Below are 22,760 nucleotides of genomic sequence, written 5' to 3' on the forward strand. Positions count from 1 at the left end.
ATACGCATTACCCTGTTGGGTACATCTCCCCAACGACCAATAATAACGCCACCCATTACTGCAGCTAAATGGATTAGCCATTACACACGGTTGCGTATGGTCCCTCCCAGACGAATAAATGCCACTTATAATTAAAGCTAACATTTTCTTAACACCGTATAATTTTAAGAGAAGTTCTATATATACAAAAAGTTATACAAAATAAATTTATAAATTGATATAATTTTATGAGATCCGTTAGATTTATTTTGTAATAAAAGTAATTTTACAATCTGACGTACCACATCAAACCACATCAGTTCATAAGTTTTATTTTGTGTAATTCATTTGTATCTAAAGTATTTTTTTAATTTTATTAAGTTATATTATATGCAATCATTTTGATGTATTTATTGCGTACTTTATTAATATGATTAATCAAATCAATTATTTTATATTAAAAAATATAATAAAGCTAATCGTATTAGTAGAGTACGTAATAAATATATAAAAGTGACTATATATATAATTTTTGAATTTTATTTACATAATTATTAAAAAAAGTCATTCAAAGTGTACCGAAATGTCGATAATTAACCAAAGATAGAATAATGGAACTAAGAGATTAATTAAAAGAATAAAAATTTTATGTGTAGTTATTTTTACATACTCTTTTTTGTATTTTATTGATGTGATTAATTTTGTATTAAAAAAATTAATGTTGCTAATTATATAAATAGAGTGTATAAATAATACACAAAAATAACTGTACGTAGCATTACTCATTTGCTACTATAGTATCACATAAACTCGTATTTTTATTTTTAGTTTTAAAGTTTTCTTGAGAAACAACATTTGGTGGGATAAGTTTTCGCGATTGGAATTAATAATGAAGATTTTTAAAAAAGGGATAATTAATCAGAATGAGAATATAATTGCAATAAATTATATTAAATTAACATAAACCAAAAGCTGGTGACTAGGTTATGTGGATGAAACATTAAAAATGTTGAACAGAGTAGATTTATATTTTCAGGGAATACTGAAATTTAAATGAAAGGAAATACTACAAAATTCTCTTAAACTTCCCAAAATTCCCTAAGGGCATGCATGGGCAACATGACCAAAGTTCTGAAACAATCTCGTAACTTTATTATCAAATATAACTTAAACAAAAAATACTTATATATTTTAAATATTAAACTTTCCATCTAATTATTATTAATTAATTTTTATGAACTTTAAAATAAAAATAATATTAAAAAATAATATTCAAACAACTTGTTAATTCTATTTATTTACTTTGATAAACTTTAATACAATACTTATTTTAAAATTTATCTATTCAAATTTGTTCTCAATCTTTCCACAACTTAATAAAACATATTCAATTAAATCATTTTATTACTATTCATAAAAATTTGAGATATTTTAAATTAAAAATTTTAACAATTTGATGTGCAACAACAAGTTACACCAATTTGTGATATTTATTTTTATAAGATTTATTTATATATCAAATATTTATTTTTTAGTAATAGGCATATTAGATTATTTAATATGAATTTCATTAATAAATATTCAAGAATGACAAAATCTCCTCAAAAGAAGTAAAATTACTATTAATTAATCGATAAATTAATTTTTTAAGAGATTATAGAGTAATTAATATGCTGAAATGAAAAATTATATTTATTAATCTATATGAATAACATATTTAATATATTATTTATAAGATAATTTGATTTAAAAATAATAATATTAAATATTTTAAATTAAATATTATTATTTAAATATTGATGATGGTGTAGCGAAATAAAATAACTGCAGTTCAAAAAAAAAAAAAAAAGGGAAAAAAAAGAAAAGAAAAAACTCCACTGAAATATATCACATCACACGTGCATGGGCTACTGAGATGAGTCAGATCCGTGCAAACCCGAAGTTTACGGTTTCGTCAGCATCCACTTTGTTCGTTTCCCATCTCTCTAGTCTCGACGATCCATATTCTCCCCCATTTGTGTTTCACTGTCCAATTCGAACTCCCCCCCTCCCTTCTCTTTAACACCATAACCGGGTCTACCGTCCCCGGTCTGCCCGGTCCTATCCCGGTCGATCTCCTCGCAGGTTAAACACCACCGCCAACAAGAAGGACAACAACTCGGTCATGAATCCTGAATAGTAAGTCTCTCCCATGTCAATCTCGTCGTCGGGATTCTTACAGCTTTAACCTCTGTTTGGTCGCTTAAAGATTGAGAGGAGATAAAAAAGAAGATTCTGAATCGGTGGTTAATGCGATTTTATCTTATTCATAGTTACTTGCAACCAAACGCAACGTGAATTGGAAAATTTCTTTAGATCTCTGATTGTTTTGTGCTTTTTAGGGTGGTGGATCATGGATGCATGAATTAATATTTTTTTCCTCTTTAAGAAATTAAGTTGATTCCGGAAGGTTCCTCAGTTAATTCGTACGACTTAGTTCGCTTTCCTGTTTGGTTGCCGAAAAAGAAAAGAAGCGGGAAAGGAAAGAAAATAAATGAAACTTTAGTGCTTTATTCTCTTATTGGTTATTCGATGCTGCGAATAATAGGCTTCCTTACTGTTAGATTTATGGTCGTAATCGCAACTAAACGGAAGCATTTTTTTTCCTTGGCCGTTTAGATCTGCAACGAGAATGTTTTAGCTCGGATGTGCTATTACAATTTTTTTTTCCCTCATGAGAGTACTCGTCTCCGTCATTGCGATATAATCGCTGTATCTGGATTGCGATTTTCAACCTCGATAAGTCGACAGACGACAGTGTTTGCGTTTCAGATCTCAATGTTTAGTTTGATGCATCACTCTTTTCTGTATGGTGTGCATGCGCCTAATCGCCTTCATCTTTTTGTGTCGCTCAATGTACACATCCCATATTTGTTTCGTCCACTAGGTTGCAAAGATAGTTTTGTCTAATCTTCCCAACTATATCCTTCTCTCGAAGTTAAGTATATAATTAATTGAAGTTTAGGATCGAATTGAACGTGCTAGGTTTTATGCTTAACAAGTTGCTGTTGGGGGCTGTTTGAGCCCTTTTATTAGTGGTCACAATCTCGGAGATGCTCCTTCATTAGTGGCTATTCGCTTTTGGAATTAGGCACATGAATACTATTTTCTGTTTTTCCGTACCATATGCTTGTCACTAAGTCGTTGTCAGGACAAGGATCACGCCCAAGCATTTAATTGAAGATATTACCTAATTTCTTTCATAAGGCCTCACTGATATTTATTTTTAGCCCCATGATTCCTTTTGTTCTATATTTGAGTACAGAGATTTGTCTGTTAAAAATGAGTTACAGCTTCGTGACTCATGTGGGGACAATTTTATTTATGTTTAATGTTCTCTTCTGCAGTGACTATCTGTTCAAGCTTTTGCTTATTGGAGACTCTGGTGTTGGCAAATCATGTCTTCTTCTGAGATTTGCTGTAAGTTTTCAAAAAGCCAGGCTTCATTAAATTCCCCCAATTTGTTGTGGGTTGATATTTTTCTCTGCTGCGTGCCTCTCTGGATATTGATTCTCATCCAGTTCAATTTTTGTTGTCATCGATTTTGTATATGTTTATCCTTGCTTCTTACTTGTCAAGAAGAAAATTTGAGACCTAGTTCATGCCAGAGTGGGTCTGGAAAAGATGTTTGTGTCGCAGCTTGAAGTTTTCTGCTTGCCGAGCATACTGAAGCCATTGTGCTTTTCTTGAGCTTTCCCTTTACTCTTTCCACCTTTTATGATAAGAATTGTCTTTCATCAATTTGATACAGGATGATTCGTACTTGGACAGTTACATTAGCACAATTGGAGTTGACTTTGTAAGTATCACCTGGGTCTTAATGCATGCTATTTTAAGTGAAGCAATATGATCCTAACTGTACTTTTCCACCGATTGTTAGAAAATACGCACAGTGGAGCAAGATGGGAAGACAATAAAACTTCAAATTGTAAGACTTATTCTCTCCCCTATGTTTTTTTGGACACCGCTAGTTCCCCAGCATTTATTTAGCTGATTAATTGGAAATCTCAAAGCAGTCTTGTTAACATTCTGTTTAATCAATTTTTACTCTTATCGGGTGTCTGCCTTGCCTTGTTATTGAACTATCTGATAGGAAGTGTGTCATGAAAGTAATCCAATGGTCTTTGGATTAAATGACATCTCCTCCCTTTGAAACATGTGAAGGGTGACGTCGTGGGTTAAACCTTGCGAGGGTGTGAGAGTTGTATATATTTATCACTAGAAACATGTTGTAAATATAAGTATAGTATTTATGGTGGTGAGAATTTCTATCGACCATAAAAAAAAATTCTATTGTATTGTTTTGGAAGCTAACATTAGAAACATGATATGAAAATAAGTCTAATAGCTATGGTGCTAAAGGTTCTACGATATTTTTTTGGTGGAATATGATGATACAGTTCTGCCACATTAAGGATTGATATCTTCGAGGGGATTATGGCTCCAATTTCTGGGATACAATAAAATATGATGATTAGCCATCAGATATCTATGATGTGTAAAATAACTGAAAAGGATATCGGATTGTAACAGTATCCTATTTTAAATGAACATAACAATATCTGAGATCTGGCTAGGTGTATCGAATGTTAACTCCCTATGTACTTGGGTAGTGACTATCTACTCATTAGTTAATTTATCTTTTAAAAAAAAAATCTCCTAGTTGAATGACTCAATAATATATGCTTTAATTAAATGAGAAGCTTAAAATTATAAAGGCATGGAGACTAGATAAAAAAGGCTACTTGGTGATCTGGAAAATCAGAATCATCTTTAACATGTTTGCTTTTCACTGATGACCATCTTCATGCAGATGTATATTTGGATGGTGGCATGGTTTTAGTATTGTTAATAGATTAGGATGCGGTGCATATCCACAACTTTCTGTGTTGTGGCATTCTGTGCAAGTTGCTTTTGTTTCTATCTAGTTGTTGAAAACTCGCCTCTCTCCTCGAACTTGCAGTGGGATACTGCAGGACAAGAGCGATTTAGGACAATCACCAGTAGCTATTACCGTGGAGCACATGGCATTATAGTAAGCTCTCTCTCTCTCTCTCTCTCTCTCTCTCTCTCTCTCTCTCTCTCTCTCTCTCTCTCTCTATGTGTCAGGTTTTTTGGCACTTTGCTCATGGTTGTGCAGTGAGTCTGTCATCTGTGTGTGTAGTGTATTGAATTTGTTTCACAATGTTCTTGGCATGTGTGGCAGATAGTTTATGATGTGACAGACCAAGAGAGCTTTAATAATGTTAAGCAATGGTTGAGTGAAATTGACCGATATGCTAGTGAGAACGTAAACAAGCTTCTGGTTGGTAACAAAAGTGACCTTACTGCTAATAAAGTTGTGTCCTTCGAAACGGCCAAGGTAAAAGCTGGTTTCCTTCAATGGCAAAACCTTGGTTATTTTGTTTTTTACTGGATTATTATTAACCCAAACAATGTTGCCTGTGATCTGAATGGGTTCTAATAGGCTTTTGCGGATGAAATTGGCATTCCATTTATGGAGACGAGTGCTAAAAATGCTACTAATGTGGAGCAGGCATTTATGGCCATGGCTACTGACATCAAGAATAGGTACTTCTTATGGATATGACTTAATGGTATCTTGTGGTAATAAAGTAGAGAAGAGGTATATCATACGTAATTTACAAGGAAAAAGCATGTGTTGGACAGCTTCGAAGGAGCGAGTTAGAAAATACTCAGCTTCAGTTTTTGTTATGGTTGGTTAATTTGCTTGGGGACAGGATTACCTTGTATTTCAAGTACCATCTTCGAGTGCAATTGCATTGCCTTTTCTCAATGGTCAAGTAATTCTTTCAACACTTTTTGCAGGATGGCGAGTCAACCAATGAACAATGTGAGAGCACCAACTGTGCAGATACGAGGACAACCTGTTAACCAGAAGTCTGGCTGCTGCTCTTCTTAGTTGCTTCGTTCGATATTCCCTTGGACGTACGCTGAATCAAAGTGGACGAACCCCCTGAATGCTATATGATTATGATATGCAAGTCAGGTTGCTTTGTTAGATTTTCTCCCACTCCGTTATTTTTTCGGTTTGTTTCTAAATGGTATGTACAAATGATCTTATTCTAGCCACAAGGCATTCTCTGTTACACACTCACTGTCTAGTAATTCGACTTTAATCTTTGTGATACTAAATTCGAATCTTTGTCATACAAAATTCGAAGTAGCTTGCTGATAGAATGATGAAACATTAGCTTGGCAGAGAGGTGCCCTTCTGTCAGACCGTATTGAGTTCCATTTTTTGAAAAGGATAATACTAGTCCCACCATTGGTAGCTCCGCTGGGATTAGTTCATTTTTTTTTTTACTTTGTGATTAAGAAAGTGTTTTTTAATAATGTTGTGATTTTTTTTAATTTTTTTTTAAATATTAAAAGAATACACGTAGAAAAAATTGAAAAAATAAAAACACAAAAAACAAGTAACGCCAGTTACTGGAGCAGTGGCTGGAGTGCCACCCTTTTGAAAAACAAAATTTGTGCTAGAAATTAGTAGATAATGACCCTACGTTTTTGTCATGCTTTGCATTTCATCTATGATTTTTGGATGCCATGGTGGTTTTCAGATTCAGAAAAATACACATGAATGTTCCCCACTCCCAACAGTTTTTCACGTGTTGAAATCAAATGATTTTTATCCCGAAGAGTTTTGCGTGGTCAAGCTGGTGGGGCATTGTCAAGGAATGCTTGACTGATGATAATTACAGCATCATGAGTAGAAAAGTTTAGCTGGGCCCCGGGGCAGAGAGGGATAACTGCGTGGGCTGGAAAGACGGGTAAACTAATCGTAAATGGCTCGACACTTGGACACTGAAAGCTTCAAATAAGGCCGAACGTGAATAAAGCACTTAGAAATAGCGTAATATTATTTCCAAAATACCTTCCCCCCCTCCCAAAACCCAAAAATCCGCCCTGCCTTCGCATGGGCGGACGGGATACTTCGTGCGAACCACTTCGCATGGGTGGACGGGATATTTCGTACTGTATATAGATTCCGTCCTGCATGAAATATACTATAGGGGGCGGACACGAATCAATCCCGTCCCACATTTTAATTTATATTTATAAATATATATTTATATTTTACAAATTATATGTGAGACTTAATAGAACAAGTCTAACAAATTTAAAAATTAATAACATAATTTTTATGCTAATAGTCTTTAAATTATTATTATATATATAAATTTTAATTAACGATTTAATTACATAATAATTTGAGTCTAAAAAAATATTTTTAAACTTTTTTTAAGCCCAACGAAATATAATGTTCCTGAAGTGGGCGATGGGCGGGGCGGATGGGGTGTTCACCCAGCCCCCACCTCCCGGGGGCGGGGTGCGGGGAAAGGGTGCCCCTGCACCCGTATATGCGGGTAGCACCCCTACTAAATACACAAAAAAAGACATTTACTTGTATTTCTTCCTCCTCCCTTTTTCCATTTCCACTTTTTGCTCTTTGAATTCTTCCTCAGTTATCTTATCAATGGGAAGATTCACATTGAAGGATATCAATTCAAAGAGAGAGATTCAGAGCCTCTTTTACTTCTAATTATACTAATTTGTCTGTATAATCAGGATTTGAATCTTTGTTTTAGATAGTTAGATCAGATGAGAAATTTGTGAATAATAGTAAGAAAATTTGTAAATAGTAATAAAATAGTTTTGAATTAAGATTTTTATTGAGTTTTGAGAAATAAGAGAAAAAGTTGAATATAAATATTATAAAAATAAATATTTATCAGAATATAATTTTTATTTTGTAATTTGAAAAAATTGAATTATTTTTTATGTTTTTTATAGAATTTTGTAAAAGTTGTAATGATTAGTAATTATTAGATGAAAATGTATGAAATAGAAATTAAAAAAGATTTATATTTGAATAGTATTTAAATGTTGAGATAGGATGAAATCAGATAAACTCTTATTCAAACTCGACCAAGTCTAGGCTATGTTTATTCATGAATACTCTCTCTCTCTCTCTCTATATATATATATATATATATAAGACATATATGAATCAAAGTTGTAAGAAAATATCTAATATTTTCGCACTTGTTTAACTGAAACTTGCTTTTGGAAAATATTGTCCCATTTGGTTCCAAAAAACTTAAAAGACCCACAAAGCTCAAAAAGAAGAAAAGAAAAAAAGACCCACAGGGCAACAAGGCTCTGCTCAACTCGAGTCGTATGATTGCCATATGCGCACACCTGCCACATCCAGACCAATCAAGTCGTCCTCGCAAAACCTTGTATTCCAAGAATCCAAATTCAGCCAAGTAGTAGTACAAGACAACGCAGGCCGGTAACCCCCTCAGAAAAAGGAAAAAATATTGTTAAACAAAAGAAAAAGAAAAAGAAAAAGAAAAAGAAAATGGAGTAGCTGCTCTCGAGTCAAAATCCGACCCAAAATCCATCCAATGTACTTACCAGTTACTTCTCCACGATCGCCCTGCCTTTTGAAGACTTTCTGGAACCCCCACCTCTACAGATCGTACCGCTCCTGGTTGCTTTCTCAGCTCTGCGACCCCTTTATATTATAATGAATCCCTCCTGATTTTCTGAGCTTCCTGAGAGCTACGAAGCTCAATTCCTGTTTAGAATTGCGGAAGCTATGTGCCGCCAAGATTCCCGTGTGCGTATGTCGGCCGAAGAGGAAGTCGCCGCCGAAGAGAGCCTCTCTGTTTACTGCAAGCCCGTAGAACTCTACAACATTCTTCAGCGCCGTGCCATCAGAAACGTAGTCCCCCGATAATCCATTCAAATTCTCCTTTTTGACTTTTTTTCTGCCTCTGCATTTCTAACTCTACACGTTGCTTTTGCTTGTGTAGCCGTCTTTTCTTCAAAGATGTTTGCACTACAAAATAGAGGCAAAAAATAGAAAGAGGTATATCGTTTGAAGTCTGCATTTTATTTTCCATTCGTACTCGGATGCTACATTTTCCTCACGATATTGCTTCTTTTTTTTCCTGTAAATTTTGTTTTATTTCCTCCCCCATAAGTTTAAAGCTTATTCTGAACTATTTTTAGATCTTGGTTCTTTAGAACACTTTTTCATGTGCTCGTTCTAACATAGAAGTTAGATTGAGCTGCGGATCAGCATCTGTTGTATGACAAAGTCGGGTAATTGCTTTCTAGGGCAAAGTAATCTGTATTTCTTGAATTTAAACTCGCCAATTATGAATGATAGAGATATCTTAGTCTTCATCATATAGTTTTTCATATTCAATAACACCGACTGTCGTGGCATTTCTCGAGTCGCTTTGATAGTTAACTTGTAAATGAAAAGAATATGATACATATGGCTGGAGATGAAAACGTTCAAAATAAATAATAACATTTTTTTAAACATATTGTTTTTCTAGTGTTTAAGAGAGGAAAAAATTCATCCGTGCAAATCACAGTTTAGTTAAACATTTCACGTTTTAGTTAATCATCTTCCTCCTGCTTTACTCGTGTTGTTGAATTCTATTTGTTTTCATGACGTTTATTGCTAAATTTATTGAACTTCAGCAACTTTTGCAGAGACCTTTCATTCGTGCTATTGTTGTTGAACTTTTAATAGAGAGTAATTCCTTTAGGCATATGATGAATATAGATGATGGTACTGGCTTTTTGCTATTCATCTTTTTTTCCCTGCATCGTTATTTGAATTCCATTAAATTTCATGACACTGAACTGATATCGATTGTATAAGGACGTGGGCTTATCTGCTTTAGTCTGTCCTCATCCTACAAATCAATTCGTGGCACTCACTTATTCCTGTTGGTTGATCATGTAGAATACAAATGAAAATTTCTTTACCCGGGACTGCGAATGAAAGTTTACAAACTCAAAAACTGTTTCCACTGTGTATTTTCTTGGCAAGACTAGTTTCTGAAGTTGCAGATGCCGAGGTAAGAATGCATATGATTCATTTTTAGGCTAATATTAATCAATATATATCTTATTGAACATTATTCTAACTTTGCTAGCATCTGTTGACGATAATCTTCTATTTATTCTACCCTCTAAATTGTTTTGCTGGCATTATTTTTAATTCCACTTCCCCATAAAAAAGTATTCAGCTGTGTACCGCTTTAGTCGAGCATTCATCTTGAACAATCCTACCGGAGTAGGCGGGAGTACTCAAATTCAAGCCAATATTATTCTTCCTGAGATTAATAAGCTAGTACTGGAGGCCAAATCTGGTTCACTTGTCATCTTGCTTGTCAGCTGGGGTATGCAATAATAATGTATAAACTGAATGATGTGGAGGGATTGAAGTGTGATTCTCACTGCAATATTTGGTCATGTTATTATTTTCTTGCAGCTGGGGCCAAAAATCCTTTGCCTGGAATCAATTTAACCAAGGGATCTTTGGATGTGACTTCTTTTCCATGTAAGATACATAGTAGTTCCTGTACTCTGTTGTATATAAAATACTTCACCACGTGTTTTAACCGTTCATGAGTCATTGTCTTTTTCTTTTTCCTAATCAATATATGACAATTCATGTGTTTTTCTGATTTAATTCCTTGCATTTGCTTTACTCATGCTAATTTTTTTCATTGGCAATGGGTGTCCGAGAACAAAGTCCCCCGACTAATCCTGAGGGGTGCACAGTCCCTCGACAATGAGTTTCCTGTAAGTGCACCTTGAGTAATTCCGGGGGAAGTTCCCTCATTCCGATGGTCCCTAGAAATTGTTTGCACCCAAGAGAATTTGAACCTTAGATCTGGAGGGAGCTTACCACCAAGACCAAGGCCTTTATCACTTGAGCCAACTCCTAAGGCTTTATTCATGCTAAATGTGTTTAATATCTGTAGGAGATTTCATTTTTTGATAATTTTGTACAAGATTGCATTTTATTACACCAATATTAAACTTCCTAAATGAAAGTAAATAAATACCTCTGAAAAATGTAACTTATGATCACCCAAAGGTTGCAAAGAAAACATTTCATAGAGCACAATCTTATGTTAGAGCTAATAGATAATGAGACCTTTTTATAATATTTGAATTAATTATTTAATGCATTTTCAACCCCATGATCCATAGAGTATGAAACGATTTTTGTCCCTCAGCATAAGAATGTTGCTGGTTTGGTTTTCTTTTCACTTGACAGTAACTGCTGGAGGAGACTGCTTATGGGGCAAGATACCATTCGAATCACTTTATTTGTCATGGGAGAATTCTCCTAACTTTATCTTGGGCCAGAGGGCTGAGATAATTTCAACTGTAAACATGCATTCTTGCTTCTTAAAGGTATGTCTTATACATGCTTACTAACACTTTTTTTGTCTTGTTTTTAGCCTAGACGTGCTAATTAGCTGTTTAGATATGCCTTGGGAATATTGTCATATTCTAATAAATTTATTTTACTTTACCCAGCTGAGTTGTTTGAATGAGGACAGATGCATCTCAATTCAACTTCCATATAATTCTGAAACTCTGGTATTTTCCACATTTAACATTTCCTTGTTAGGTTGGAAAAAAATGAGTTTCATTTCTTTTTCTTTTTTTTCCCCCTGTTCCTTTTTCTTTCTACTATTCTATATATATTTTCACATTGCTCTGCAAGGTCCTGTTTTTGATAATATCTGTTACTTTTTTTTCCCCGTTGCCTAAGAGTACGTCACAGCAAGTGCAAGTCATCATTTCTGCAGAAGAGATTGGGGCCAAGGAGAAATCTCCTTATAATTCATACATGTGTAGCGACATCCCTTCTTCATCATTGTCTCATATTATTCGGTACTCTTCATCTCTCTCTCATGTGTGTGTGTGTGTGTGTTTCATGTATAGGTAGGTAGGTATGTATGAAGACATTCACAAGTAGAGACACAATAGGTAACACAAATTCAGCCACATGAATGTTATAGAAAATATATTATATGCATTGTCACGTCAAGATTAATACCTTCCCATTTTTTAGTACAATGGGATGATATGCAGATCCATATAATTCAAATTAATCTATGCCCATCTTTATTACTTATCAAAAAAAATTAATCTACCAACCATAAAGGTGAAAAATTTCCAGATTTTGATTGAATTGTTGAACACATCAATTTATATCTTTTCTAATGATTGAACGGTGAATAATGTTGTCTGTGTGAGCCAGTAATTATGTTGATTTCTTAAATGAAAATGGTCACTTAATTCATATTTTAGCTTTTTTTACTTATTAAAAAATATCTTAACTTTTTTCACCTCTGTTATAAAGGATCTTTAACTATTGAATGCTTAGAAGGAGGATAAAGACATTATCTTAAGTGAGAAAGGATGAGGGTCTCTCAATCTTGATCAGGCAGCCCCACATCGTTGATTATCCCTGCACGTCTTTATATATTCACAACTCCTTGTGCTTCATAGATGCTGTTAGGGTTGGAATTTAGAAATCTTCATTTTTATTAAAACTAATAGTCTTCTAGAATTGGTATACTGCACATATTTTTCTTTGTTGAATTTTTTCTGCCGTTCCAATCTTAAATGAATGTAAACAAGCATTGATCCAAGAATGTTGTTACATGTTCACTGTAGATTATCAAAAACTAGCCCCAAGTGGATTGAGTCTGTATCTTGGTCAATAATATTCAAAGTTTTAGTTTGATTGTGAAAATTTGTATGCCTTGCTGTTCATTTGGAAGGTTCAAATAGTGCATTTGGCATTCTTATTGTTTAGCATGGTCCGCTAAAACATTGGCCTGGCATATTCTTTGTTTTCTCATTTCGATTTATGAACAAAAAATTGGCTGATTGTGATATCCAGGCTAAGGGCAGGAAATGTCGTTTTTAATTATCGATACTACAAAAATAAGTTGCAGACAACGGAAGGTGATGTGGATTTCTCTTTTTGCTTTCTGGTTGATCTGTAGTTTTCTTACCCTTTCAATTTGTTCTCTATCTCCTTTCCCCTGCACAGGGGGCTGTCCCCCTTTTGTTTGGTTATTTCACACTCCTAGTGGCATTGATAACTTGTTATTGCTTTGGCAACCTGTTGAAATTCATAAGGGTGCAAGGAAAGAAATAGAGAGAGAAGCATGAATGTAACTGATTACTTATGTTAGTTTTCTCTTATAATTAGGCATGACAACTTGTTGTAGCTCCATAGCATTAACTCAGTGAGTGCATTCTTGTCCTCTGAATTTTGAAGTGGTATCAATTTATATCTTATGTTTTATACTGAGCATTTCATGCCTGTATTATTTCCTGTGAAAGCTAAACTAGTGTCAGTTACCAATACTCTAGAAAGCGTAAGCCATTAGGAAATGGATTAATAATATGAACCTGCTAAGCTCTCACTTACTTCTCCCTTTTGTGTAGACATAAGATGGACTGCCCTTTCCATAATACCTTTATTAAGGGGGAGCAAAAGCTGTTGATGGGATTCTGGAAGCATAGTAATTGGAGGAAAAGATAAGTCCGTGGAGGTGGAATAGGAAATTGAGAGTTTGAAATAGTGCAGGGAAAATCCCATTTCAAATGCAAGATGTGTCCAAGGGCAACTGTCTCGTTAGAAGGGATCCGTTTGAGTAGTTGAGGGTCTATATGAAGCACTTGGATAATTAAATCTTTCTGAACAACAATGAACAGAAGTCATTTTTCCTGTTAGTTTCCAATTGATAATATATTACAGAAGACACTTTCTAATTGCAGATGTAGTCAAGGTATAGTAGGAGATGGCAGATTATTTCCACCGTTAAGAGATGGAGAAATGATAACATCACAATTGGATGCTTAGTCACTGATGGACAAGTGGGTTTGCACATGTTTGAGTTCCATCAGGGCTAGTATATGATAGAACATATCTGTTTTTGTATCATTGTTTAAAGTGGTGAAGGCATGCCATCAGAAAAGAAGAATGGATTCTTGGTGCTTGGGGGCTGGGGGGCTTTGTAATAATTTTTTTTGATCAGTAAAACAACCGTAAGGGGGGGCTTTGTAATAATGATAAAGGAAAGAAAGAAAATAAACGGTTATCAACAGATTCTTGGTGCTTTACGATTCCCCTTGATTGCTGTGAACTTCATGTATATGGTCCATCTTCTAGTCAACTTGTGAGGTTTTTTATTAGTTCTAGCCAGTATACTAATATGGTAACTTGTGGCAACTCCTCGATGATAACTTGGTTTTAGATGAAGTTTATCAGTTAGACATTCATAAAAGAATAAGGGTTTTCTCATTTTGCACTTCCATTTACTTGTAAGAATATAGTAGATATTGATGCTAATGGAAATTCCTCTTCCAATTTTTCCCTGCTTTTTTTAATCCTTCCGAATAGTTTTTTTTTTTTGTAAGGATTATCATTGATCGAATAAAACTATGCAAAGCCCATGTACGCAGGAAGTATACAAAAAGAGACACCTAGTTACATTCTAAAAAGCTGAAAAGAAAGCAAAAACTCATGAAGATTCCCTCCATAATTCCCCCCTAGCTCTCTCCTTGTTGTTGAAGCATCTCTCATTTCTTTCTATCCATATACACCACAATAAGCACAAAGGGGCCATCCTCCACGTCCCAGCCAGTTGAGGACTCTGATGATGCCTATTCCAGCATGCTAAGAGTTCCGCCACCCTCTTAGGCATAACCCAAGACAGCCCGGCTCTACTAAGTAGGCCATCCCATAACTCCCTTGCCACTTCGCAATGAAGCAGAAGATGGTCAATTGATTCGCCATTGTTCTTACACATATAATACCACTCCATTACTACCATCCCCCGTTTTCTTAAGTTGTCAACCGTCAAAATCTTTTCTAAAGCTGCTGTCCAAGTGAAAAAAGCAACTTTGGGAGGCACAGGAACTCTCCAAATACCCTTCCATGGAAACGCAATGGGCTGATAATTAGTCAGTACCTTATAGAAAGATTTAACAGAAAATTTTTACTCCAAATACCCTTCCGAATAGTTTTTTTTTCCCTAACTAGGTGTCTTCTATTGTATAAGTCCTGTATTTGGGCTTCCCCTATAAATTTTTACTTATAAAAAAATAGTTCTGTATGATGTATGCTTTTTCCCCTCTCAATGCATGGTTGTGATCTTTGAGCTGTAACCTGGTTAATTCATGAACTTGCAGTAACTGAAGACTTTACCTGCCCATTCTGCTTGATAAAATGCTCTAGCTTTAAGGTAAATCTTTTTCCTTGTTCGTTTTCTGATCTCTTCATAGTTCATTTCATATGAAAATGAACAGATAGTATGGATGCTTTTGCATGTTGATGCTTATAAGTTTTGAAACCTTTTCTGTAGGGTCTCAGATTTCACTTGTCTTCATCACATGATTTCTTCAACTTTGAGTTTTGGGTTGGTAATCTTCAAAATTCTTTTCATTCTGATTAGTAAAATTTGGCGAAGCATAACTAGTAAAACATGGATGTATTACAGGTGACTGAAGAGTATCAAGCTGTAAATGTGTCTGTAAAAACTGAAACGTGGAGATCTGAGGTGACAATAACTTTATCCTGAAAATTATGTTGTGATGATTTTTTATTGTACTTTGGTTTTCATTAACAGTCTAGTATTATTGTGTGTACATGATAGAACCAGTATCTTACTACGATGAAAAGTGATAAATTGTGATCCACTTAGGGCTGTAACAAACCACAAGTTTTATACTCTTTCTCCTTATCCAAAATAAACTACAGATCCTAGTATTTATAGCCATGCACTCTTGACCATGTATGGAAACCTACTCCTATTCTAATAAAAATAACAATCCTAACTGACATGAGCTAGTTTAAAGCCACATAATAACTCTTCCTACTCTAATTAAATAATAACTCTTCCTAGAATAAAATGCAACTTCAACCCACTTCGTGTCCTACTCCACTGCAGCTTCTCCACTTCGTAGTAGACTTCCAAGTTCCATTTCCATCGGTACAACATTTTGTTTTTGTGTCATTGATATTCCTGTCTGGAATTTATATCCAAGTTTGTTCTCCTCAGGTTGTTGCTGATGGTGTTGATCCTAAGCAACAAACATTCTTCTTTTGGTAAGTTCTCTCTTCTTTTTCCATAGTGTGACCTAATAAACTTCTTTGGTTTTGTTCCATTTAAGTTCATATACATAATCAATTCCTTAGAATTAGTGTGAGGGCTCATTTCTCTATCCAGCTCAAAGCCACTTAGACGCAGAAGACCAAAGAACCTAGTTCCAAGTGCAAAGCATGTACATCCACTCACCTTGGAGTCACAGTTACCATCAGAAGTCTGTGAACTTCTAGACAAGGCTGATGGTATGTGTTCTTTACTTTTATCTATATCAGCAGCCTCAACAGATCTTCTAATCAGTTCTTTCGAATGAGCTTCTAAACACAACTCGTGCTTCATAGTAGATTGGACCTGTGGCCTTATTCTCCACCTCTTGCTTATTCGGAAGGAGATGTCATTTGACAACAGATTGTTAATGGGCCAATAATACTTGTAGCATAGAAATACCTTGGTGTTTTTTAATTTTGGTTCAAATTATTGCCCCCGAAAAAGATAAAGGATTAAGTTTGTAGAGAACTAGCATGAAGGAATCAGAAGAGAAACAAAAGGAATTAATATTTCATCTAAAAATACTCACCACTTAATTATTATGCGACTTACATCCATAGTCTACCTAGATTGTCCTAGTAGGGAAGTCCTGATTGAAGAGATGAATTTTCATGCAATCCATTTATCCACCCCTTCAAAGTGGTTTTGTTTAGGCATGTTCATCCAGGCCCTTTTTAGGGCCGGTCCGGAACTCGGTTATCCTCCGGCCCAGAATAAACCCTATGCTGGTACCCGCATAGGAAAACTCAGGTACACCCGGTCCGGGTACCGGGTTTTAAACCTGGAACCTTTGGAGAGAGAGAGAGAGAGAGGGGGGGGGGTTTCCCCTTCTCTTGGTTTGAATGTTTTGATGCTTCTTATTTCGTTTATTTATAAATTATACTTTTGAAATAGCCTTCGAGATTCTTTTGGAAGGCAAACGAATGGGGCGTTTGATTATGTGCACATAGATTGTTCTGTTGCCTTATTTGTGAGACAAACCGGTGCGTGGTATGGCATTTGGTATGAAATTCTGCACTCAAAAGTCATTCAAAAGCTTCTTTCAAATCCAACTAAGTTATTAATGCAAGATACATTTCTAATAAAAAGCAAAAGTTGAATATCTGTAATACCAAGTAAGTTGAATTTTTGACCAAAAAAAAAACCGGGTACAGCCTGGAACTGGGTGAATGCCGAATGGTGCTAGTGTCATTTCTTTTTTTCTCACTGTTTACAGGATTGTAGATCGAGAAGAATTTCAAAACCTCTCTCTTCTTTATTGGGGCTGGAAAATACAATAAACCTAGAATTTCCCACCTGACAGACAAGTGACTCCTAACAACTGATAAAAAAATAGGATTGTGCTGAAGCAATCCAACAAATTGAAACCATGATGGTCTACCAGCTCCTTAAGGCTAGTGCATGACATGTCTCTTGTAAATCACTAGCTCTATAATAAAGTGGGTGACTTGAATGTGGAACTGCAATGAGAGTGGTGGCTTCAAATTTATTAGTAAACCTTAATACTGTGAGCCTCTTTTAGAATGTGATAAACTTGTGTGCACACATGCATGCATACCTAAGTGCAGAAACTGCATTGCCCCAAATTTCCTTTCACATTAAAATTGTGCGTAGGGAGGGATCAAGGCTGGGACGAACATGTTGTGCAGCATGTAATCTGCAGATTGCACTTACATTTTTGCAAAATGACCTCCTGGAGTAGGTTTGGAACTTGTGAAATGACTTTCTTAGTTGCCCTACCAAGCTTTGTTTCAAAGACCATCTCAAAATAGGACTGCATTGTTGAAAACTATCTAGCTTTGTGCCACCTGTTGAAGATATATGGAAAAGGTGGGGTGAACCTATTGTTGCAGGCTTTGTAAGGCATCGTATTTTCAAATAAGCCTACAAGATATCTCCAGCAGCTTGTAGTTTTAGATATCTGCATATACTGTGAAGGATTCTTGGACTAGATAGACTCCTGCATTCTTTTCTTTTTTACCCTGTTTACCCATTCCCATGGATTTTATTTATGGACATTGATTTTTTTTTTTTTTTTTAATTTCAGATGCTCATTCTAGCAAAGGTGATAGGGCTCGTTTCTCAGGTGGGAATGATTTGCAGAATGCCATTCTTAGTTCTGAAGAGTGTTTAAAATTTGTTGTCCGACTTTGATGTTGCAGGGATTTCAAGTGCCACACCACAATCACATGTTGATCCTGATTGTGTTCAATCAATACCCGGGAATAATCTTGTGGCCCCTACCGTGCTACAGTTTGCAAAGACGAGAAAGTTATCTATTGAACGATCTGATCCTAGAAAGTACGTGCCCCCCCCCCCCCCCCCCCCCCCCCCCGGGGTCTCTTTCTCACCCTCCCCCCATGGTTTGGCATATTCTTATTTGGAAGGATACAAATTTTTATAAATTATAAATTCCATCATCTTATATGTATATCATTATAATTATTTTTTCCGATCATTTCAGCTGTGCCCTGCTGCGGAAGCGACAGTTCTTTCACTCACATAGAGCACAGGTGTCAAGTTCATGTTGTATTTTTTTCAACAACATAATTTTTTTGTTTTGGATACTTCTGCTCAAAATATATGAATCAATATATCTGAGAATAGATATTATTATCTTGTGCTTGTAGCCAATGGAACCAGAGCAAGTATTATCAGATCAAGATAGTGAAGATGAAGTTGATGACGATGTTGCAGACTTTGAAGATCGAAGGGTATTCTTAGTGATTTCATGACCTTTTTTGTTGTTTTCTTGGAGTTGTTTCTTTTTGCTTGAAAAAGAAATTTTAGGTTGAAGAGTAATGTTTTTAAGTTACAAAATAGTTAATAGCTAAGGTATTGAAGAGTAATTTTTAGGTAACATTTAAGAAGTATCAATTACAAAGGTCATAATTAGAGCCCATTACAGGAAATTAATAGCTAGCTAAGGCATTGAAGAGTAATTTTTAGGTAACCTTCTGTATCGATTACAAGGGTCATAATCAGGGCCCATTACAGGCAATTGTCAATTGTTATAATTGTGCTAAATTTCATATTGTTGGCTCTTCAAATGCATGTGGAAAACTGTTCACATTCTTTGCTTCTTATTAGCAGTTCCTCCTTTTAGGTATCCATCCATAAATATGTAAGAATGATTAAAAAAAAAATTCTTGGTCCAGTCTTTGTTGACTCCATGGTCAGTTTGCTGAATATAATTTGGGCCTTGGACTAATCAAAAAAAAAAAAAGGGGGGGGGGGGGGGGGGGGGGGGGCCTTGGTAAAATCAATGGCCAAGATATCGTTTTGGTTGTCATCCTTTTTTATTGGTGATTTGATTGTTGCTCATCCACATTTGTTACTTTCATTGTACCGATAAAAAAAAACAAAAGAACATTTTGGCCTTCAGTTTAATAAGCATCTTTGACTTTGTTTACTTAGAGGTGTTTTGTTCTCTATCAATGATAGCATCGATACACTTTTATCATGTTGCAGATGCTTGATGATTTTGTTGATGTGACCAAGGACGAGAAGCTAATGATGCATATGTGGAACTCTTTTGTGAGGAAGCAACGGTAATCTTCTATCTCGTTTCTATTTTCTTTCTTTCTTATTTTTTTTTTTGGCTTTACAATTGACTTTCTCTCATTAGCCATGCCTGTCTGAACTGGCTGAAAGGGTGATTGTTTCTGGGTTCTGTGTAATTGTTTGAATCAACCTAACTGAATGAAGCCATTAGTTGCCATTGAGTGATGTAGGGAAAACTAAATATAATACGGATGTCTGAATCACAAATGCAACCTATGTTCAATACTTTTATTTTATATGGAAAATTGCTTTGAGTACTTCTCACTAGGCTAGGACGAAAACTAGAATGGGGTGTATGCATCAATTTGAGTGCGGTTTGATTTCATGGTGCATTTAATAATGATATATGATGCATGGTTCATGATCTTATTCATTTGAGGCTTGTTCTTTGAAATACTCTATATTTGGTAATGTCAGGGTGCTAGCAGATGGTCATATTCCTTGGGCATGTGAGGCCTTTACAAGCTTGCACGGATCTGACCTGGTCCGTAACCCTGCCCTGATTTGGTAAGCTATTTTCATTTGATTCTGAATTGTGAGTATGTTCATTCCAATGCATCCCTTAAAGTTTCATTTCCCTGCTTCTGCTTAACTCTGCCCTTAAAGTCTCATCCAATCTGCAATTATTTGATGAATATAGAATGCAGTCAGAACACCTTAAATTGAAAATGTGCCACACGACCTAGCGAGGATATATGTGTGGACGGTGTTTATCGTTTTGCACTTGCTTTGTATGTATGCACATCATATAAGTGTGATGTTATGCCTGTTGATTTCAGTCTTCATTTTCTTTATTGATTGGAAAGGTTTGAAACTAATTTCTCTTTTGCTCCATGCTGATTTATGATAACATGAAACTGTTCATAAACAGATTGAGTGTGTTGAGTCAGTTAGAAATTTTGTATAAGAACATCAAATTTATATATTGTCAGCATTGGCTTATTTAAATTTAATTGGGGATTGCTTTTAGGAGTCACATTACAGAGCCTCCATGCTCTGGGACTCAGTTGCCTTTGACGGTTGAATGAAATAAGGGGAGAGGGGATGGGGGAGAGGGATTTTTACTTAAACAACAGTGGGCACATCTAAAGGTTAAGACTAACGGTTTTTAGATATTAGTGATGGTACTTTCCAGGCCATGCTCTTGTGCCTCTCTTGCCACCAGCTCCTTACAGATGCTTTGCACCAAATGGAGAAAAAAAAAATTACAAAACAGATTAGCTGTTTCCAATATCGCTGCTTTTGGGAGTTTAAAGGTTTGAAGGAGGAATAGAATGAAAAGGAAAGGAAAAAAAAGAGGAAAAAAAAAGAAAAGAAAAGAAAAGCAAAATGAAAAAGAACATTGAAAAAGTGAAGTGTTGGTCCTTTGATGTCAAGAATTGGATTTGATATTTAAGGACTCGAGTTTCCCTTGTTTGTGCCTCCTTTGCAACCATGTGTGTTTACTAGCTCACCTCTACTTTTGTGGGCAATGCCCGAGTTTTATTAGTAATTGGATTACGATGTGTGACATGTTGCCTTGGGCCAAATCTTTGATTATCTGTTTATCATTACAATTTCTTGCTCTATAATCTTAGTAAAGATGCTCTCCTGTCTTCTAGTGTCATCTGGTTGGAAGACTATAAGGTGGTAGAACTCAAATTCAATAGAAGCCATCGATTTGCATATAACTTGTAGTCTGGAGTATTAATATGCTTATGGCTTGGCAGGTGTTGGAGATTATTTATGATCAAGCTATGGAATCACGGTCTCCTTGATTCGCGCACCATGACCAATTGTAATGTTACTCTTGAACAATGCCAAAGCCAGGATTCATATCCTAAAAGCTAAAGGGGTGATTTTTATTTTTTATTTTTTCTGAGTCAGCAAAGGTATGGGCCAAGATGATATGATTCGTCACTCATGTATCAATCTCGATCACTACATTTGTGGCATTTTATTCTCATTTTCGGTCCCCAAGTCGACCCGTCTGTTTCTCAGCACACCTTGTATCCGACCAGAAAAATAAAAAAATAAATGTATTTTGTATATTGAATTATAGAGGAATTAAAATTTTGTTCCATTGTACAAGATTGGAATGGAATTTCACATCTTCGCAAGATTTTTGGGTTATTCATGGAATCCTATTCACTTTTTCACGAAATTGTTCTTTTGTTATTAATTGATGTGTAATTTGGATTTTTTATATTTTATGCTTTATAAATTCCACCAATAGTTTTATATCTATAATGAGTTCCAATTTAACACTTCTCACTATTTTGAGGTCTCGAAGAGTTTTTAGAGAGAAAATTCTTTCCATACACCTAAAGTTTTCTCGTGAGGAAAAGTGAAAACTTTCCTTCTGGTGAAGCTTGAGGTTGCTAAATTTTGAGTGGGATGAGGCTTTTGAAATTTGTGGTTATAGAAGCTAAGGAATTTGAGGTTTTTAGAGATGGGGTGCAAGTGTTCATTATCGAGAGAGGGAGAAGAGTGATAACAGAGATATGTTTGGGTCTGAACACGGTTAGATGGTTCATTAGAGCCATGGAGGATTGTCTAAAAAGTGGGAGGAAGGTATTCTATTCTGCACATCGAGAAGGAGGAAGAGGTTACACTGCGCAAAAATGCTCCAACTTCAGGGGTGGATACATGGAGGTGGTGGCATATGGAGGAGGTGGCCAAAAACTCTGTTTGTATATCAGAGGACAAAGATGGTAGGGGATGGGGGATGTTGATGGAGGTGATGAGGGAGGTGGGAAGAAGCCCTGCTGTCCTACCACCACCACAGACGACTGTGCATTATGCCTCTCAGTCATATAGGGAGGCTTTTCAACAGAGGCCTAGTAACTAGCTTTCCAATGTCAGAATAGGGGATAAGCCGAGAGATAGAGTAGGTTTGCCGAGAGGAGTTTTTCCAGCTACTACCCAAAGTGTAGTAGGAAATGGCAGAGAAAATGATGGCCTTAATATGGAAAGGGAGGAAGGCGTGTTACAAGAGCTGATGGCACAAGTCAAAGCCATGCAAGAAAAAATTGAATGGCTTATCAAAAGGGCAGAAGAAAAATGAAACATGGGCTTGGGCTTGGACCTGGGCCATGAAGCAGAAGTGTCGTTGGGTCATGACTTGATGGCTGGGTTGAAGCGTAAAGGGCTGGATCTCGGCCCAAG

General features: G+C 35.7%; 2 protein-coding genes and 1 non-coding gene across 5 annotated transcripts; all 3 read left to right on the top strand.

The window, feature by feature from the left end:
* Positions 1–1,931: 1,931 nt before the first annotated feature.
* Positions 1,932–6,259, top strand: LOC122317496 (GTP-binding protein YPTM2-like). The gene is made up of 8 exons (XM_043134618.1): positions 1,932–2,157; positions 3,366–3,438; positions 3,770–3,817; positions 3,899–3,946; positions 4,982–5,053; positions 5,225–5,380; positions 5,486–5,589; positions 5,848–6,259. Exons 1-8 carry the CDS (start codon positions 2,144–2,146, stop codon positions 5,939–5,941), a joined length of 609 nt encoding a protein of 202 aa, XP_042990552.1. The 5' UTR covers positions 1,932–2,143; the 3' UTR covers positions 5,942–6,259.
* Positions 6,260–8,220: 1,961 nt separating this feature from the next.
* On the top strand, positions 8,221–21,725 carry LOC122315977 (polycomb group protein EMBRYONIC FLOWER 2-like). 3 transcript variants are annotated; one of them, XM_043132366.1, is made up of 21 exons: positions 8,221–8,773; positions 8,865–8,920; positions 9,815–9,929; positions 10,094–10,253; positions 10,346–10,414; positions 11,141–11,280; positions 11,407–11,469; positions 11,657–11,766; positions 12,785–12,849; positions 15,088–15,140; positions 15,261–15,314; positions 15,396–15,455; positions 15,957–16,003; positions 16,125–16,246; positions 18,097–18,135; positions 18,212–18,350; positions 18,514–18,562; positions 18,680–18,763; positions 19,521–19,600; positions 20,031–20,120; positions 21,323–21,725. In XM_043132366.1, the coding sequence occupies exons 1-21, from the start codon at positions 8,648–8,650 to the stop codon at positions 21,441–21,443; spliced, it is 1,842 nt and encodes a 613-aa protein (XP_042988300.1). In that variant the 5' UTR covers positions 8,221–8,647; the 3' UTR covers positions 21,444–21,725. The 3 variants fall into 3 exon arrangements, with proteins under 3 accessions (XP_042988300.1, XP_042988301.1, XP_042988299.1); XM_043132365.1 differs by having other exon boundaries at positions 8,233–8,773; positions 11,645–11,766; XM_043132367.1 differs by lacking the exons at positions 15,261–15,314; positions 15,396–15,455 and having other exon boundaries at positions 8,226–8,773; positions 11,645–11,766.
* LOC122317663 lies at positions 19,270–19,380 on the top strand. Its single transcript, XR_006244584.1, has one exon. It is a non-coding gene; the product is annotated as a small nucleolar RNA snoR111 (small nucleolar RNA).
* Positions 21,726–22,760: the final 1,035 nt, after the last annotated feature.

Source organism: Carya illinoinensis, chromosome 7 (assembly GCF_018687715.1).
Source record: "Carya illinoinensis cultivar Pawnee chromosome 7, C.illinoinensisPawnee_v1, whole genome shotgun sequence".
Taxonomy (NCBI): domain Eukaryota; kingdom Viridiplantae; phylum Streptophyta; class Magnoliopsida; order Fagales; family Juglandaceae; genus Carya; species Carya illinoinensis.